Source organism: Falco peregrinus, chromosome 17 (assembly GCF_023634155.1).
Source record: "Falco peregrinus isolate bFalPer1 chromosome 17, bFalPer1.pri, whole genome shotgun sequence".
Lineage (NCBI taxonomy): Eukaryota > Metazoa > Chordata > Aves > Falconiformes > Falconidae > Falco > Falco peregrinus.
The window spans coordinates 5,085,136-5,103,349 of NC_073737.1; the positions used below are offsets into that span (position 1 = coordinate 5,085,136).

The 18,214-nt window shown below is 59.3% G+C and overlaps 2 protein-coding genes across 5 annotated transcripts; one reads left to right on the forward strand and one right to left on the reverse strand.

The window, feature by feature from the left end:
* MOB1A (MOB kinase activator 1A) lies at window positions 1–9,143 on the forward strand. Of its 4 annotated transcripts, XM_055820325.1 has the most exons (7): window positions 2,091–2,137; window positions 4,546–4,706; window positions 5,092–5,097; window positions 5,688–5,781; window positions 7,577–7,710; window positions 7,813–7,976; window positions 8,502–9,143. In XM_055820325.1, exons 1-7 carry the CDS (start codon window positions 2,124–2,126, stop codon window positions 8,577–8,579), a joined length of 651 nt encoding a protein of 216 aa, XP_055676300.1. In that variant the 5' UTR covers window positions 2,091–2,123; the 3' UTR covers window positions 8,580–9,143. The 4 variants fall into 4 exon arrangements, with proteins under 4 accessions (XP_055676299.1, XP_055676297.1, XP_055676300.1 ...); XM_055820324.1 differs by lacking the exons at window positions 2,091–2,137; window positions 5,092–5,097 and adding an exon at window positions 1–109 and having other exon boundaries at window positions 4,546–4,713; XM_055820322.1 differs by lacking the exon at window positions 5,092–5,097 and having other exon boundaries at window positions 1,984–2,137; window positions 4,546–4,713.
* An 87-nt stretch (window positions 9,144–9,230) lies between these two features.
* BOLA3 (bolA family member 3) lies at window positions 9,231–17,863 on the reverse strand. Its single transcript, XM_055820422.1, has 5 exons — window positions 17,768–17,863; window positions 11,653–11,796; window positions 10,543–10,666; window positions 10,276–10,364; window positions 9,231–9,344 (listed from the first exon to the last, which is right to left on the reverse strand). Exons 1-5 carry the CDS (start codon window positions 17,861–17,863, stop codon window positions 9,252–9,254), a joined length of 546 nt encoding a protein of 181 aa, XP_055676397.1. The 3' UTR covers window positions 9,231–9,251.
* Between the last annotated feature and the right edge of the window lie 351 nt (window positions 17,864–18,214).

The following is an 18,214-nucleotide window of genomic DNA, read 5'->3' on the forward strand; positions in this document are numbered from 1 at the left end:
ATCCCACGTGGCATCGGGCAGCTCACGGCAATGGGTCGGGTCTGGACAGGCGTAAACGATGCTCCCTGGTATCACGGAGAAGGAAGCAAGAAACCTGCATGGAGAAGAGGTACAAGGAGAGTCTCTAAATCGTCAGGAGCCTGCACTAAGCGAGATGAGCCACCTCCCACACCTTTATTTTCCTTAGCTTTTCCCTACGTACCCCGAGGTCATTGAGGTGCTCGGTAAAGCCTGGAGAGGTTTTTATGGCTCCCTGAGCATTCAGGAAATACCGAGGATCACCAGCCATGGTCCCACCAGAGCCAGCCCCACACTATGCCCGCCTGTGAGAGCTGCCGGAGGTGGCCTGGCCACCAGCAAAAATAACCTCACAGCATTTATTTTAGTTTTTAACTTGTTTATAGTAGCCGTGGTCGCTCCCTGGATTTAAAAGTAATTTTTTAGGTCGGGTAACAGCAGCTCTGTGCTAAGACGTAGGTTAGAGGAGTTGTGTATCTGCAAAAAAAGGGTAAAAAGCTGCAGAAATCAGCTCTGGGGAAAAGGTTTGACAAACTTGAGGATGTCTGGGGGGAATTTCAGCTTGTGAAGTTGGTCCCTACCGACAGCTTTGCAGGTAGCAGCCGGGGGCTCCGGGGCTGGGGGGATGTACGGGCCCAACCCAGTGTGGCACTGAAGAAGAGATGCTGGGAGAAGATGGTGGGAGTTATCAGGGAGGGTTGAAGGGGGGTGGGGAAGAGCATGTGAGTTGCAGAGGGGACCCTGCTGGGGGAAGAACTATGGTAGGGGGCTGCCCAGGCCCATGGGAAGGGGGCTCTGGGGGTTCCCAGGCCCCTGGAGAGGAGCTTTAGGAGTGCCCAGGCCCATGGGGGGGTGTCCAAGACCATGGGGGTGCTCTGGGGTGCCCAGACCCATGAGGGGTGGCCCAGGCCCATGGGGGAAGGCTCTTGGGGTGCTGAGGTCCTTGGAGAGGAGCTTCAGGGGTTCCCAGGCCCTTGGGGGGGGAGCCCAGGCCCATGGCGGGGGGCTGTGCTGGTGCCCAGGCCCACTGGGGGAACTAAGAGCCAGGGCAGGGGGGCTCTGGGAGTTCCCAGGTCTCTGGAGAGGAGTTTTTAGGGGTGCCCAGGCCTCTAGGGGGTGCCCAGGCCTGTGGGGGTGTACTGGGGGTGCCCAGGCCCATGGAGGGGGGCTCTGGGGGTGCCCAGGCCCCCAGTAAGGAACTCTGGGGGTACCCAGGCCCATGGGGGGGGTACCAAAGCCTATGGGGGTCTCTGGGGGTTCCCAGGCCCCTGGAGAGGAACTTTGGGGGTGCCCAGGCCCCTGGAGAGGTGCTTTAGGGGTGCCCAGGCCCATGGGGGGGTGCCCAGGCCTGTGGGGGCTACTGAGGCCTATAGGGGTCTCTGGGGGTGCCTAGGGCCCTAGAGAGCTGCTTCAGGGGGTGCCCAGGCCCATGGGGGGTGCCCAGGCCCGTGGGGGCTACTGAGGCCTACAGGGGTCTCTGGGGGTGCCCAGGCCCCTAGAGAGCTGCTTTAGGGGTGCCCAGGCCCATGGGGGCTACTGAGGCCTATAGGGGTCTCTGGGGGTGCCTAGGGCCCTAGAGAGCTGCTTCAGGGGTGCCCAGGCCCATGGGGGGGGTGCCCAGGCCCGTGGGGGCTACTGAGGCCTATAGGGGTCTCTGGGGGGTGCCCAGGCCCCTAGAGAGCTGCTTCAGGGGTGCCCACGCCCATGGGGGGTGCCCAGGCCCGTGGGGGCTACTGAGGCCTACAGGGGTCTCTGGGGGTGCCTAGGTCCCTGGAGAGGTGCTTTAGGGGGTGCCCAAGCCCGTGGGGGGCGCCGAAGCCTGCACAGACCCACGTGGACATCAGAGCGTGTGGCTGTTGCCATGGTGATGGCGCCGAGCGAGGCCCCCGCCCCTTTCCCCAGGCCCCGCCCCTTTCCCCAGGCCCCGCCCCTTTCCCCAGGCCCCGCCCCTTTCCCCAGGCCCCGCCTTCCGCAGCAAACCCTGCCCTCCGCGGAACTCTCGCGAGAGCCGGCGGCGGCGGGGCGGGGCCCGCAGGGAGCTGGGGCCCGCGCGCGAGCAGCCGGCGGCGCCCCCGTCCCCTCAGCCCGGCCCGGCGCCCCTCGCCATGAGCTTCCTCTTGTGAGTGCCCGGCCCGGGGGGGCTCCGAGGGCAGGGGGGGCTGCGGGAGGCTGCGAGGGCCTTTGGGGGGAAGGAATAAGGGGAGTCTTTTGGGGAGGTGCTGCATGCGAGGCTTTGGCGGGGAAGGCCTCTGAGGGATGGCGTCTGTGAGGGGCTTTGGGAGGGGTTGTGAGGAGATTTTGTGGGGGGAGGGCAGTTGGAGTTGGTCTGTGAGAGGTGCTGAGCGGGGGGGAGGCGCTTGGGGGTGGTCTTGAAGGTTGCGACTGGAGGGGGAGGAAGGCTTTTGCGGGGGTTCCTGCGGCAGGGGATGCTGAGGGAGGCCTTGGGGGGGGGCTGGTGGGTTCGGGAGTTTGGTGTTGGGTTTGGGGGCGTCCTGGGCCTTGAGGGAGGCTTTTGGGGTCCAGGGGATGAGGAGGGGCCTTGCGGTGACACACGGGAGGGCTCTTCAAGGAGGTTTTAGGGGGGAGCCCTGGGTGGCTTTGGACAGAGGCCCTGGGGGTCGGGGGGGGGGGGGGGGTTGAGGGGGGTCCCCTGGACCTGTATGGAGGGGGGAAGGCTTTGAAAAGAGTCCTTGGGGATGCATGAAAAGGGACCGAGGAAGGCCTGGTGGGGCACGGGGAGGAGCGTAGTTCTGTGGAGGAAGCCCGGGGTGTGATGTTTTTGGGGGAGGCAGGCAGGGGTGCCTTGCAGGGGTAGGGTCCCAGGTCTGGCTGTGGAGGGGGGCTGGCAGCCGGAAAGGGCTGGCACCCCCAGGTTGGGTGGGTGCTGTGGAAGGCTATTGGGGGCTGAATTTGGGGGGCGGGGGTGAGGGGATGGAAAGCCTTTTGGGGGGCAGTCTTAGAGGGCAGGCTCTGGGGAAGGGTTCTCTTGTGAGGGTTAATCCCTTCCAGGTGGGGAGACTTTGAGGGGTTGGTCTTCCAGGGGAATTTGGGGAGGCCCTGAAGGGTGGGGGTGCTTGCAGGGATGTTCTGCTTTAGTGGCAGATATGGGGAGGGGGGCTTTGGGGGTGTGGGGCTTCCACCTGGGTGGACTTTGGGGACATGGGATTTCTACCTGGGTGGGCTTTAGGTGGGCCTTATCCTGCATCTGTGGACAAGCTCCGGTGCCTTGCCAAGGGTGCTGGCTGGTGCTTGTGTGAGGGGCTGCCCTCTGAGGTGGGGGCAGGCCTGATTTGCAGGGGAAACGCTGTTAATTTGGTAGACCCGCAGGTATGTGGTGTAGAAAATGCATCTTTAACACGCTGCAGGGGATGGGCTGTTGCATACCTGTGTCATAGATGTGAAGATTTGTAAAGCGTGAGAGGGCTTCTGGCTCTTAAGGCCCGGTAGGTTCTGTGGACGAGGACTGGAGGCGTTTTGTGGCACCAGAAAGGGCTGGGGAGCCTTCTCCCTAGGGCTGACGATGCACTGGGTCTGCCTTTTGGGACCTTCCGCCTAGGGTCAGCAACACACCGGGGCTGCGTTTTGGCTGTAGCAGGAGGCAGCAGCTTGGTTTAAGAGTGAGCTGGATCTAAAGGTCTTTTATTTCCGCACCAAGCGTTGCGCATAAACAAGAGTGTGCAAAGCCGTTGGGTTGCAGCAGGAAGCTGCCGCGAGGTGTGTGTCACCCCAGCGCGTCCGGTTGTGTGCAACGGGGCCGGGATGCCACCAACGCCAAGCAGCACTCGCCGGACAAGCCCGTTTTCCCCAAGCTTTGGCCCTGGCCATCCTGCTCATCCTCGCTCAGGAGCAGAGAGCTGGCGGGGGCTGAAAGTTAACATTTTGAGGTTGAGACGTAGCGAAATTCATGCAGGTTTTGGCAGCGTTGGGCTGTCTGGGGAGAGGCTGCGGTGCCGGTGGCCCCGTCGGAGGGATGGGGGGAGTTTGGCCAGGAGCTGTGCGATGGCTTGGCTGCTGAGCGCAGCTGTCGGTGCAGCACAGTAAGGGAAGATTACGGTGGTGATTTGCATTTCAGGGCTGGAATCTATTAAGTCGCTATTTTTAGCAAGCTGTTTCCTACGGTGTGTTTGAGCGCTCGGCATCTAATATGTGCCGCTGTCAGACTGACCTAGTGGCAGTCGGCCGGTCGTTTCGTTCCCTGGCAGAGTTACGTGGGCTTTCCTTTCTGCAATCGAAAGCAACTGTTGCTTGATGAGGTCTTTGGGGCCTTTGCGTAGGATGTTTGATTTTTTTTTTTAAAAAAAAAAGGGTAGGCGAAAGGGGGAGGTGTGCAAGGAGCTTTTTTTGTGACACCGACTGAAACACCGTGGCTTGCACGTAGGATCTGTTCCCCCGACGGCAGGGGAGACGGGGAAGGGGCCGGTGTCACCCCCGATTAAAAGTGCCGTATGCCAAGGGGTAACAGGGGAAGTATTTCTGGGAAGGGAACGCTGCTAAAGGACTAACTGGAAATGTTTTCTCTCGTGTCAGTGGGAGTCGATCTTCGAAAACATTCAAACCAAAGAAGAATATTCCCGAAGGTTCCCATCAGTATGAACTCTTGAAACATGCAGAAGCGACTCTGGGGAGCGGTAACCTTAGACAAGCGGTTATGTTGCCGGAGGGAGAGGACCTTAATGAGTGGATCGGCAGTTAACAGTAAGCCCTGTGAAAGAGGGACCCACCCAAGCATGGAGGTGGAGTGGAAAAACTGAAAATCTCTGGTTTTTATCCTGATAAAGAACCTCAAAATTCCCCAGATGAAATTCTTACCCCAGGCATGCTCTATTTAGGTAACTGAATTGAGATAAAGGGAAAGTAAGCGGCGTGACGTGCCGACGGTGGTCAGGCCCCGCAGCAGAGGGGGGTTGTGCTCCAGAAGCGAGAAACGAACCTGTGCCATTGTGGTTTTGGGGTGTGTTTTTTGACTTCAGACTTGCAAAATTATTAGTTCTGTGAATGGTTGGGTTTGTACCGGGGAGTAAGCCCCAGGTGTTGATATTTGGTTAGCACTATCGGCTGCAAAAACGGTGGCAGCAAACAGTCCAGGGAAAAAGCAGAATGCTTTTCTCCGTTGAACCCTATGTTTGTGGAGGTTTTTTTGGTTCTATTTTCGTTTTATTATTGCTGCGTGCAGAGCTGAAAAAGCCAAATACTGCAAATTTATTTTGCTTTTAGCACTTGCTCTCCCTGGCCTTGAACTTCATTCCTTTGAAGACTGGGGGAGGAAAAAGTAGTTTTGAGCGATGGAAGGCAGTGAGTTAGGGGTTCAACCTAAGGGAGGTGTCTCCAGTATTATCAAAATCAATCAGGCTTTTGAGGTATGTTTTTAAAGGTGCCTGGAACCTAAAGCAGTCATTTCCAAGGTACGGGAGGCTAATGGAGCTTCGTGCTGTACAAATTGGTTAGAGGCGGTAGCCAGACGGTGGAAAAATTGACGGAGCAATCCGAATTCCTAGATGATCAAAATGTTTTGTCCATGTGTTGTACAGAAGGGGGGTGAGAGTTTTGTGGGACGTTCATCCCCACAACGGTGATCCTCGGAGGCTGCATCAGCTGAATGAGAGCACACCGGTGCTCCGGTCCGCTTTGTGTTTGCATTTTTGAGTAAACTGGCTGCGTTTCCTTTCCAGCGGTGGATTTCTTCAACCAAATCAACATGCTGTACGGGACCATCACGGAGTTCTGCACGGAGGTGAGCTGTCCGGTCATGTCCGCAGGACCAAGGTACGGAGTTTACTGCGGGCTGTGGCCGCAATTCCTACGCGGGGAAGTACGCGAGTGTGCAGGTTGCTCAAGCGTGTGTAGAAAGACTCCAGAAAGAGGCTGGGACGTGTCCGGATCAGGTTGAGGGCGCAGCATCATGCTCCCAGGTGTCATTTACACACACATGAAGCCACACAGTCTTGTCAGAGAGGCTGTGTGGCGTCGGTAGCTGTCATTTGGTCTGTCCGTTGAACGTCTGTCCAGGGGAAGCACAACTGGGGATCTCTTTTCCCCCTGTCGATCGGGTTTGGAAAGATGTGATGTTGAAATGGTTTGTTTTAAAGAAAAGGAGAGATCTAACCTGACTGGAAGCGTCTGGTCTTGCTGTCGGAGTCTCGTAGTAACCTCTACAATGTGCTGCCTTGCAGAGCCAGTGTTCTAAGAGGCTGTAGCAGGGTTTTTTCTAAGCACGAGCGGTTCTAAAGCTGCCGCTGCCAGTGTGGGGTGCGAGACAGTGCGCGCTCGGGTTGGTTTACGGTGCGTGCGACGGGGTGAAGAGAGCAGCCCAGCACCGCTGTTGTTGTGGAGAGTTCAAGCTGGGAAGGGAACCTCATGCTTATCAAGACTGGTAGGTGCAGGAGGGAACGGCTAAGCATCTTTGGGGTCCTGTGATCCCTACGCCTCATCGAGGCTGGTGTTGTCTAAAATGTTAACACTTATCCCAGTGCTGAAAAGAGCATGGGGAGTGCGTGTCGTCCCAAGGCGCTTTTAGGGGCTGGTGTCCCTTGGTTCGTGCTGGCACCCAGGCGAGAAGCGTGGGCGGTGGGCTTTGGGGGGCACATTTAGCTGGCTGATGTGCAACTACTTTGTAGAGGAAGTCGGAGCAGCGCAGGCTCCGTTGTTTTTAGGAGGTTTTTCGGAGGTGCGAATACCTGCAGGGAGAAGACTTAGTAGGCGCTGGTTCTGTGCTTGTGTGTTTTGCCGAGGGGAAGCTACAGCAGGGTATCGCGCTCGTACAGTTGCTCGAGGTTCTTGGGGCAGCAGCGTGACGTCTGGCTGGTGGGCAGTATTTTTAGGGTGCTGTGTAACATCCTGCCTCGCTTTTCTACTCAAGAAGTATCTGGATTGCAAGTTCTCATTTCTATATTCGGGGACGTTTCCTGTAACGACTTCCTGTTTAAATGGCACTGTTGTGACCTACGACAAGTGAAAACAGAGGCGACAGCCAAAACGGAGGGGGGGGGGGGGGGGGGGGGGGGTGTTCCTCTGCTTTTTAAGGGTTTTTGCAAACGATCTCGGAGAAAGCAGGTTGCGTTGTCACGTAGCATGACAGTCCACGTCTGCCCGGTTCGGAGGAGCCGTGGGATCGATGAGCACACGTGTCGATTTGACCTGGTGGCTTCCAAGAGCCTTTGGCTAACGGGCAGCCCTGGGGACGGCCTCTCAGAGAAGTTGGCCGTCTTGGGGAGCGGGAGTGTCAGATTCCTGGAGACTGTCAGAAAGCCAAAGGTGAATTAATTGGGCTGGTGGGCGATGGCCCAGACGCTTCCTCTTTGGCCAGGTTTTGTCTCATTTTAAGGAAATGGTGATGTCAGAGGAGGTTGCCACAAAGTGGCTGAAGTTCTGTTTTGAGGGTCAAACGCTGCCTCTTGTTGCTTTGTGCTTGGGGAAACTTGATAAAGCAAAACGCTTCTCTTGTCGCTTTGAGGAGTCCGAGTGTCTGGGATCCTCTGAGATAAGCGGGAAGCCACGGCGCCTGAAAATGCAGTTTTTCCTCAGGGAGCCAAGAATTTATTTCCCTTCCCTTTCCCCGCAGGTACGAGTACCACTGGGCGGACGGCACGAACATAAAGAAGCCGATCAAGTGCTCGGCTCCGAAGTACATCGATTACTTGATGACGTGGGTGCAGGACCAGCTGGATGACGAAACGCTCTTCCCTTCAAAGATCGGTAAGCGTGACAGAGCGGGCCTCGCGTATGGGACCGAGCCGTCTCGCTTTGGTATTTCCCATGGAACTGAAGGACTCGTCCGTGTGGGTTGGTGCATTTCAGGCGTCCCTTTTCCCAAGAACTTCATGTCGGTGGCCAAGACGATCCTGAAGCGGCTGTTCCGCGTCTACGCCCACATCTACCACCAGCACTTCGATTCCGTCATGCGGCTCCAGGAGGAGGCCCACCTCAACACTTCCTTCAAGCACTTTATCTTCTTTGTGCAGGCAAGTTGCAAAGCGGCGGCCTCTGGGGTTTCTTCTTCCCCGTTTGCTTTTAAAGGGAGCTGGACTTTAAGCGCCACCTCGCTCTTTGAAGATCTACAGCTGTGGCGTGCGCCAGAAGATACGCTCAGCTCACACCCTGCGTACCGTGCAAATCATGCAGCTGCAGCGCTGTGGGTTTGGTTTTTTGGTGGTTTTGTTGCTTTGGGGTTTTTTTTTTCTCTTTTCAGGAAGCGTGGCCAAAGTCAGCTGTAAATGCTCAAATTTCCCTCGGTTTTAGCTATCGGCCTGCAGCTAAAGAAACCGGGCTTGGGGGTTTTTCCCCCCTCACCAGTATTTTAACAGCCTGTTCGGTGACTGCACGTGTGACTTCAGCAGCACAGTAGAAAAAGTGGTGTTGCCCTGAAATGCTTGAATTTCTCGGGGCGAGGCAGCTGCAACCCCCAACACGCGTGCGGTGGCCGGCTGTGTTTCCCTCAGAGCTGAGTGGCACCTTTAGTTTTCGTGTTGCTTTTTTCCCCCTGCCAGGAATTCAACTTGATCGACAGGCGGGAGTTGGCGCCTCTGCAGGAACTGATTGAGAAGCTGGGCTCCAAGGACAGATAAAAACTTTCCCCGGAGGACCCTTTGGCTGCTCCTTTCCGCTTTGTACGCCAGCCACTTCTACGCTTCACCTTCTGCGATGCAAGCTGTCCTCCGAGGCCGAGCATCATTTCTACTCTGCAGCAGCGACAGCCTGTGTTGTTTTAAAACTTGCTGGCTGTGATGTGCCCCGCGTAGTCCGCTTCATTTTCTAGGCGACACGCAAGAACCACAGTCTGGTTGAAGCCGGGATTCGGTTTTGTTCCCCGCAGGCATGGGGTGAAGTTCCGAGTGCCACACGGCTGCTTTCTACTCCCAGAGGCAAAGTTTGTTTTCCCTCTGGCCCCCACACCACAGTGCTCGGCCTTGTGAGCAGCGCGGGCTCTGCTTATTTTTGGATAAAAGAGGTGCACTTTGGCCCAGAGCCTTAAGCTCTCCTCTGGCAGCAGCATTGGCAGGGGGAGGGAAAAAAAGTGCCTGGCCCGAGGGGAGCCTGTCCCTGGGCTGAGAAGAGCAGCTCGCTCTCTGGTGTTCCCAGGGGCAGCAGCAGTGGGTGGCCCAGCAATAAAATAAAACTTTTCTCTTCCAGCCGAAGAGGAGCTGTCTCTTCTTCTCCCCCTTGTGCAGACCCCACCTCCCCCAGCCCTGCACAGGTTAATTGAAAACGCAGCACTGGGGGGGGAGGCAAGAGCATCTTTATTGCAGGGTCAGGACACGAGGGTCAAGGCTTGGGTGTGTGGAGGTGAAGATGCGCAGTCCGTGCATGCTCTTGATCTCCTCACTCAGTGCCTGCAACAGACAAGCACCGGCACGGAGGGGTTGGGGAGCCCTGCGCACCCCCTAAATGGCTGATTGAGCTACAGCTGCACTATTCAAATTCCCAGAGCGGGCACACACGCCACAGAAAGCTTGAGCTGCAGCTCAAAAGTGATGCAGCACCTTGTTCCAGCGCTGGGTGCGTGCACGCAGCGTGAGCCCGGGTTAGCCCTGCAGTGCCCGGTGGTGTTTATTTTTGGGGAGGAGAGGAAGGGCAGGCTGAGACACACCGTGCCCGCAGGCCATGGCAAAAGGCCCAGCTGGGAGTGCTGCACACCCACCCCCCCAAAGGAATGGCTGCGCTGTTGATTTTGGGGGGGAAGGGCAGGTTTGCTGTCAGCATGCACACACCCCCCCCGATTCCCTCACAGCACTTTGGTGGGTGTGCACGCAATCGTGCCCCGCAGCCCGGTGCCCTACTCTGAGCACTGTGCTAAGTGTAGCTCACTCGGGGGGGGGGGGGGGGGGGGGGGGAGGGGAAGCTACACTCTGTATCACCAGGAAGGACAGATGGACTGTGCTGTAAGAGAAGCATGTGCAGGCACAGCATTTATCCTCTGCGTGCAGCACCACAGCGCTGGCACCGAGCGTGCGCACACATGGCGCTACACGGGGAAGCAAGAGCTACACTACTCAGGCATCCGCACAGCGCTCCCTGCGTGTGCAGCACATCACTGAGCATGCCACAGTCGGGGCACGGCACTTGTGATTCAGCATGCACAACTACCAGAACTGGCGCTGTGCACGCACGGTCGGCATGGTAAAAGAGCGCAGCGCTGCCTGCAGTGTGCTCAGCAACACAGGCGGCACACTCGGCTGTAAGCGCTGCGCACACGCACAGCTCCAAGTGCCACACACACGCTGTGCCCGGGTGCAGTCGCCCCCCCCGCCAAGCCCCCCTCACCTGGTTCACCATCTGGTGCTGCTGCACCGTTCGCTTGTCCTTGAAGTCCTCGGACTCAATGTGGATTTCGTACATGGCACCGCAGCCACCTGCAACGGTAAAAGCGCAGCAAACGCTTCAGCGGGAGGTCCTTTGTGCCCCCATGCTCCTGATCCTTCTGGGGGTCCTACAGCAAGGGGGGGTGGGGACAGACACGACTCCTCCCTCACAAAGCGCAGGGACGGTTTGGGACAGGGGGGGGAACAAAATAAAGCGCTTTCTCCGTACCTGAGATATCCACGACTCTGATGGTGGACGCGCGGGGGAACTTCTCGCGCAGGACCTGGGTCACACGGGCCTCCCCGTCCGTCTGCGAGGTGAAGCCGCGCCGGGAGCCGCAGCGCAGGAGGAGCTGGGCGGGGGGGGGGGGGGGGTAAAAAAAACACTAGGGGGACCCTGCAGGAGACCCCCCTTGTGCACATGGGCAGAGCACCAATATCACCAGCAGCAGGGCACCACTGGGAGATGGGGCCGGGGGGGGGGGGGGGGGGGGGGAAGGGGCATACTGCCTTCACTGAGAGTGTACTGGGGGTGGGGGGGGGGGGGGGTGGGGGGGCGGGGGAAGGCTGCCTTCACCAGCACCAAGGAGGGGGTCACCGGAGGAGGGGGGTGAGGGGAAAGCTGGCCTCACCAGCACTGCAGGTGGAGGGGGCTGCCTTAACCAGCACCAAGGGGGGGCTGCTTCCACTGGCACTGGGGGAGGGGCTGCCTTCACCGGGTGGGGGTGGTGTGTACTGGGGGAGGGGGGGGCTGTACCGAGGTGGGGGGGGGAGGGACAGGCTGCCTTCACTGGGGAAGGGGCTTACCGGGGGGAGAGGCTGCCTTCACCGGGGGGCCGGTTGTACCCGCGGGGGGGGGGGGGGAAAGGTGGTAACCAGGGCAGGGGGGGGAGAAGGCTGATTTCACGGCGGGGGGGGGGGGGGGGGGGGGGGGGGTGGGGTACCGGGAAGGGGCAGGGGAAGGCTGCTTTCACCGGGAGGGGGGGTACGGGGGAGGAGGGGGAGGAAGGCTGCCTTCATCGGGGGGGGGGGGTTTACCGGGAGGGGTCAGAGGAGGCTGCCTTCACCCTTGGGGGGGCGGGGGGGGGGGGGGGGGGGGGGGGGGGGGGTGTGAGGGTACCGGGAGGAGCGCGGGGGGAAGGCTGCCTTCACCGGGGCAGGCTGTACCGGGGGCGGGGGGAGAAGGCATCCTTCACCGGGGGGCGAGGTACCGTGAGGCGAGGGGGGAAGGCTGCTATCACCAGCCCCCGAGGGGGGGTGAGGGTCGCGGGACGGGGGCGGGGGGGGGGGGCCGGCACTTACCGCGCGGGCGGGGGCAGCCCCCCCGCCGGGCACTCACCGCGCGGAGGCGCAGGCCGCACCTACCGTCACCGGGGGGACGGACGGGGACGGACGGACACACACAGAGGGAGACGCGGGAAGACGGACACCCCCCCCCCAGCACTGGGGAGTGTCTCGGACAGCGGACAAAGGCCCCCCACCCCTAACCCCGGCCGGGGGGGGGGGGGGGGGGGGAGGACACGCACCGGCCCGCGGCAGAGCAGCCCCGCCGCCCACCGCCGCCATGCTGCGCGACGCGCGCGCCCGACCCGCTACGGGCAGCGGGGGAGGGTCATCCGGCGCCCAGCCAATCGCCCGCGCGTCTCGCTGCAAGGGGCGGGGCCGCTGCAGGGGGCGGGGGCCGGGGCGGCACCAATTCTGCCGCAGCGACCCCTGCCCGCTTCGGAGGATCCTGGCGGGAGCCGGGCACTGCAGTCACCGCCGGAGGGGGAGGGGGGGCTGACAGACCCTCAGTCAGGGCCCCATCCTGTTCCCCCCCCCGCCCATAAACGCCTCACCCTGCCCCCCTCCCCCCCCCAAGGGCCCCCATCCTGCCCCACCCCATAGACAAGCCCCCATCCTGCCCCCCCATCCCCCAGACAGGGCCCCCATCCTGCCCCCCCCCCCCGACAAACCCCCATCCTGCCCTCCCCCCCCCCCCCCAACAGACAGGGCCCCATCCTGTTCCCCCCATCCCATACCCAGTGCACCATCCTGCCCCCCCATCCCATCCCCCCATCCCATCCCAGGGCCGCATCTCACCCCCCCAATAGACAGGGCCCCATCCTGCCCCCCCCTCTCATCCCATACAGGGCCCCATCCTGCCCCACCCCCACAGACAGGGCCCCATCCTGCCCCCCCCAGCCCACAGACAGCACCCCTTCCCATCCCCCCATCCCATCCCCAGGGCCCAATCCCACCCCCCCCAACAGACAGGGCCCCATCCCCCACCCCCCAGGGCCCCATCCTGCCCCGCTTCCCCAGCAGGAAACAGAACGCGGGGGGCTGCGTGTTGAGTGCAAAAAATAAATATAAAATTTATTAAAACACCCACAATATTTTAAAGATATCAGGAATAATACATTTCGCGACCCGGCCGGCCGCGCGTAACTTAGAATAAAATACAAATTAAAAAAAAAGAACAACAACAAAAACAAAACAAAACAAAAAAAAACCCAACAACAAAACAAAACAAAAAAAACCAAAACCAGGGAAGGGGGGTGGGTAGGGGAGGGGGGAAGGATCCAAACTTGCAATTTTTAGGCATCCTAAAAAATAAATTTACCAAAACACTGGGGGGAAAGGGAAAAAGAAAAGGGTGTTAAGGGTGGGGGCGGGGAAATAAACAAACCACAAAGAAAGGGGAAAAAAAAGAAACAGGGAAAAATTATACAAAATAAAATTATCAGCATAAATTTACTGTCCTAGAAGTATCTACAGTTTAATACACATTAATCCTATTGCCTTGAGACATGGGAAAAAAATCTACCGGTCCTCGATCCGCCCCGGAAAAAAACTTCATTTCAAGTAACCACAGTCCCGAGCCGACCAAGAAATCTTCAAGTGTGAATTTTTCGGAGCCGCCAGGACACCCCGCGGTGTCCCCTTCCCTCCGCCTGCCGCCGTCCCACCTCCCCTCCTCAATGATCCCAAAAAATAAAATCCCACCAAACCCAACAAAACCGCCAAAAAGAACCCCCCCGCCTCCGACCGAATTCCCAAATCTGAGAAGAAACGGCGCTTAAATTTTCAATTTTTCGAACACTTTTTTTTTTTTGGGGGGGGGGGGGGGGGGCTGCAAAAACCCACCTGCCGTCCCCCCGTCCCCCCCCCAAAAAAAATCAAAATAAATTGCTCCTGGAAGAAAAATGAGGCTGCAATTCCGGCGGTTTGGTAATCCCTGAAGGATGCGGAAAAATGAGGAAAAAACCTGGGCAGAAAGGGATTAAAGGAGGAGGGGCGGGGGGAATTAAAATAAAAATTAAGGAAAAAACACCGCTGCGAAAGGATCCCTGATTTCGGAAAGATTCGCCCCGGTTTCGCTTGCCTTCGCTGCCGGGGCTTGGGGGGGTTGAGGTATTTGCCCTTGGTTTGGGGGGTGCGGGGGGGCTGCTGCCCCAGCGCCCAACGGGAAGCCAAAGGGGAAGAGAGTAGCACCAATAAACCCCAAAAAAATGAAAAAAAAAAAAGGAAAAAAAGAAAGAGGGTAGGGCAAAAAAAAAGGGAAAAAGAACAAGAGACGGGCAGAAGCGGGATGCCCGGCTGAGCCCTCACCGTGGGGGGAACACCGGTGATTTGGGGAGGGGAATGAGCCCAAGCGTGGTGCTGAGCGCCGGGGGGCGCAGTGCTGGGGCACGGTGCCAGGAGGGGTCCCGGTGATGGGGGTGTGGGGTGGGCACCGGCAGCGCACGGTGCAGGGGGGGCTGAGGGGCGGCTGGGCACCGTGTGCCGCGCTCATGCTCCGGCACCGCGGTGAAGCACCGTGCCCAAGCGCCGTGGGGTGCGTGATGCCCGAGCGCCATGTCCGTGCGTGGCGGGCGAGCACTGTGCCCAAGTGCCACGGTCAAACCCCGTGTACGTGCATGGCGAGCAAGCACCGTGCCCAAGCGCCACAGCCAAGCACCGTGCCCACGCGTGGTGGGCGAGCACCGTGCCCGAGCACCACAGCTGAGCACGGTGCCCACGCACGGTGAGCAACCACCGTGCCTGAGCAATGTGCCCAAGCGTCATGGCCAAAACACCGTGTCCACGCGTTGGTGGGTGAGCACCGTGCCCAAGCGCCATGGGGTGCGTGGTGCCCGAGTTCCACGACTGTACCAGGGCACCGCGCCTGAGCGCCACGTCCATGCATGGTGGGTGAGCACTGTGCCCAAGCACCACAGCTGAGCGTCGTGTCCGTGCGTGGTGGGCGAGCACCGTGCCGGAGCACCACCACCAAGCACCACAGCCAAGCACCGTGCCCGTGCATGGTGGGCGAGCACCGTGCCCGAGCACCACAGCTGAGCACGGTGCCCACGCACGGTGAGCAACCACCGTGCCTGAGCACCGTGCCCAAGCGCCACGGCCGAACACCGTGTCCGTGTGTGGTGGGCGAGCACGTGCCCAAGCACCGTGCCCAAACGTCACAGCCAAGCACCGTGCCCGTGCATGGTGGGCAAGCACCGTGCCCAAGCACCACACCTGAGCACCACGCCCACGAATGGTGAGCAACCACCGCGCTGAGCAATGTGCCCAAGCATCACGACCAAACACCGTGTCCACGCGTGCTGGGCGCGCACCGTGCCCGAGCGCCACATCTGGAGCATGCCCAAGCACCACGTCCATGCGCCGTGCCCTTGCACCGTGCCCAAGCACCCTCCCCGTGCCCATGCATCCTGTTCAAGCACCGTGTCTGTGCACCACAGCTGTGCACCATCCCCGAGCACCGCAGCTGTGCACCGTGGCTGCGCACCATGCCCCAAGCACCGAGCCTAAGCACCACAGTCATGCACGGTGCCAGAGCACCGTATCCACATACCATGCCCTTGCACCGTGCACGTGCACCGTGCATACACAACACCCCCACGGGCCGGGCCGCGCACCCTGCCCGAGCACTGCACCCATGCACCGTGTCCGAGCACCATGTCCGAGCCCCATGGTCACACACCCTGGCTGAGCACCATGTCCGAGCACCGTGTCCAAGCGCCGCGGCTGAGCACCATGTTCACACACCCTGGCTGAGCACCATGTCCACACACTGTGTCCAAGCACCACGGCTGAGCCCCATGTTCACGTCTCGTGGCCGAGCACCGTGTCCGTGCACCATTGCCCATGGTGCCTGGCCGAGCACCGTGCCTGAGCACCGCGTTCACACATGTCTGAGCACCGCAGCTGAGCACCATACTCAAGCACCACGTTCACACACCCGCGTGGCCAAGCACCGTGCCTGAGCACCTTGTACATGCACCACGTCCAAGCACCACATCCGAGCACCATGCCTGAGCACCGTGTCGTCCATGCACCACATCCAAGCACGGCGGTCAAGTACTGTGGCCAAGCACCATGTTTACACACCACATCCGAGCACCACGTCCACGATGCGTGGCCGAGCACCGTGCCAAAGCACCATGTCCACACACCATGTCCAAGCACCACAGCAGACCACTGTGCCCGAGCCCCATGTCCACGATGCGTGGCTGAGCACCGTGCCCGAGCACCATGTCCACGCACCGTGGCCAAGCACCATGATCGAGCACCTGTGGCCAAGCACCATGCTCACACACCCTGGCCAAGCACCACGTCCACGCACCACATCCAAGCACCACATCCACGATGCGTGGCCGAGCACCGTGCCTGAGCACCATGTCCACAAACCATGTCTGAGCACCATATCCACACATCGTGGCTGAGCACCGTGCCCAAGCACCATGTCCACGCATCATGGCCAAGCACCATGCCTGAGCACCACGTCCATGATGCGTGGCCAAGCACCGTGTCCATGTACCCTGTCTCAGCACCGTGCCCAAGCACCATGTCCACGCATCATGGCCAAGCACCGTGCCCAAGCACCATGTCCACGATGTGTGGCTGAGCACCATGACCCCACGTGATGTCCAAGCACTGTGCCCAAGCACCATGTCCACGCATCATGGCCAAGCACCGTGTCCATGATGCGTGGCTGAGCACCATGACCCCACGTGATGTCCGAGCACCGTGCCCAAGCACCATGTCCACGCATCATGGCCAAGCACCATGCCCGAGCACCGTGTCCATGATGCGTGGCCAAGCACCGTGCCCGAGCACCGTGTCCACGCGCATCCAAGCACCACATCCACGACGTGTGGCCAAGCACCGCAGCTGAGCACCTCGTCCAAGCCCCACACCCACGCACGGCTCTCCTGCCAGCACCCTGGCCCCGCACCGACGGGTAAAAAGCTCCACCGCGAGCCTGGTCGGCGGGTCCCCTCCGACGCAGCACCACTTTCAGTTTGCATAAACCCAACCAGCTCCCGGCACGCTTCGAGCTGTCGCTCCGGAAAAGTAAACTTCCTTCTCAACGACATTGCTTTTAGATTCTTTTTTTTTTTTTTTTTTTTTTTCTTGGTTCCCTAGTTTCGTATATACATTAGTAGCACCTCAGCGAGATGGAATCAGGCAGAAGCGTGATACAGTTTGTTAAAACACCATAGCACCGTTTTTATTAGAAGATTTCATTTAATAAAAATATGCCTTATAGAGCCCACAAAGCATACTCCAGTATTAAAAGGAAAAATCAGCAATTGAGGCACCTCAGGGATTCTGGTTTCCTTCTCGTTCCCATGCCTCATCCCGAGAGCATCGAGACTTGGGGGGGACACGACCCCCCACGAAATGCATCCCCCGTTTCCCGCCCGAGGCAAAGCATCGCGGCCGGAAAAACCGAAGTGGGGTGGTGGGAGCCCGTCGGGGCTCCCCGCGCCGAGCTCTCCCCTGGGTTTCTACCGCGGGCGTTGATCTAGCACCATTGTGGCCGCGACCTGCTGCAAAATTAGGTCCCCATCCCACCCCGAAGCAATTAAAAACATGCCCCCCCCCCCCCCTCCTCCCCCAGCGAATCCCCCTTAACGCCACAACCCCTTTGGCTTTGGCGTGAGTGGGACAAGCGCGGCCGCCGGGTCGGGTAAAGGAAAAGATTTTGCTTGAAAAACAGCCTCTCAGCAGCAAGGGGTAAAGAGCTGTGCATAGATTTCGAGTTTTCGTAGAAGAAGTCTGAAGCGTGCTAATTTTTAATGACTGAGATTTGAGGTAGGTTAGACGTTATGTAGTGTAAAAACGTGAGACTGCAGCAGTTCTCGCTCCCCGACCCGCGGCGCCGGCATCTCCCCGCTTACCCGGGTCGAACCTGCCAGAGCCAACGCCGCGCCGGACCAAACCCCCTCCCTGCACCAAAAAAAAACCCCTCCGAGGAAGCAGGACTTAGACAGGTTACACGGACCCTCGCCTTCTCCGAACGCACCCCTTTACCCTCCCGACTCTACACCCACCCAGGCGAAGCTCACAAGGCACCCCCTGCCACGACAGTCAGACGAGACCCCGGGCGACGCAAACCGGGGCCGGCACCCGAATCCGGCCCCGCCGAACGCTGCCCACGGGGATCAACCGGGTCCCCTCGTCACCCTCGGAACCACAGCGACACGGTGGGGATCAACCGGGTCCCCTCGTCGCCCTCGGAACCACAGCGACACGGCGGGTCCCCGCGCTGCCACCGGCATCACCCGCGAGCATCCCTAAAATCTGACTTGCCATCGACTCTTACAATCCTGATATGCTATTGGGTATTTATAAGAAAAGCGGTAATAGCTCGTTGAGTTTCCTTGTCAAATATAAGCGACTTTACAGATTACGGTTAAAAAAGGAAAAAAAAAAAAAATTAATTATGAAGGACGGACAAAGCATGTTAAATATTCTGCCAGTATTTACAGTTCTCCCACAATAATCTTGTTTAAAACATACTGCTTTCAAGTTGTTGGGGGGGGAGGGGGTTAAGGGAAGAAGGGAGTTGTTTTTTAAGTTTCGTTTTTGTTTTTAAATCTAGGTGAAAGTGCTTTTAAAAAAATTCTTTC

Coding starts and splice junctions, on each gene's coding strand:
- MOB1A (XM_055820325.1), top strand. Junction 5,782..7,576: donor GTCATGTCCGCAGGACCAAG/GTACGGAGTTTA, acceptor CTTTCCCCGCAG/GTACGAGTACCACTGGGCGG. Junction 7,711..7,812: donor GCTCTTCCCTTCAAAGATCG/GTAAGCGTGACA, acceptor GGTGCATTTCAG/GCGTCCCTTTTCCCAAGAAC.
- BOLA3 (XM_055820422.1), bottom strand. CDS start 17,863: ATGCCGGTGGCAGCGCGGGGACCCGCCGTGTCGCTGTGGTTCCGAGGG. Junction 11,797..17,767: donor GTGTCGCTGTGGTTCCGAGG/GTGACGAGGGGA, acceptor GGCCGGGGTTAG/GGGTGGGGGGCCTTTGTCCG. Junction 10,365..10,542: donor CAGAGTCGTGGATATCTCAG/GTACGGAGAAAG, acceptor TTACCGTTGCAG/GTGGCTGCGGTGCCATGTAC.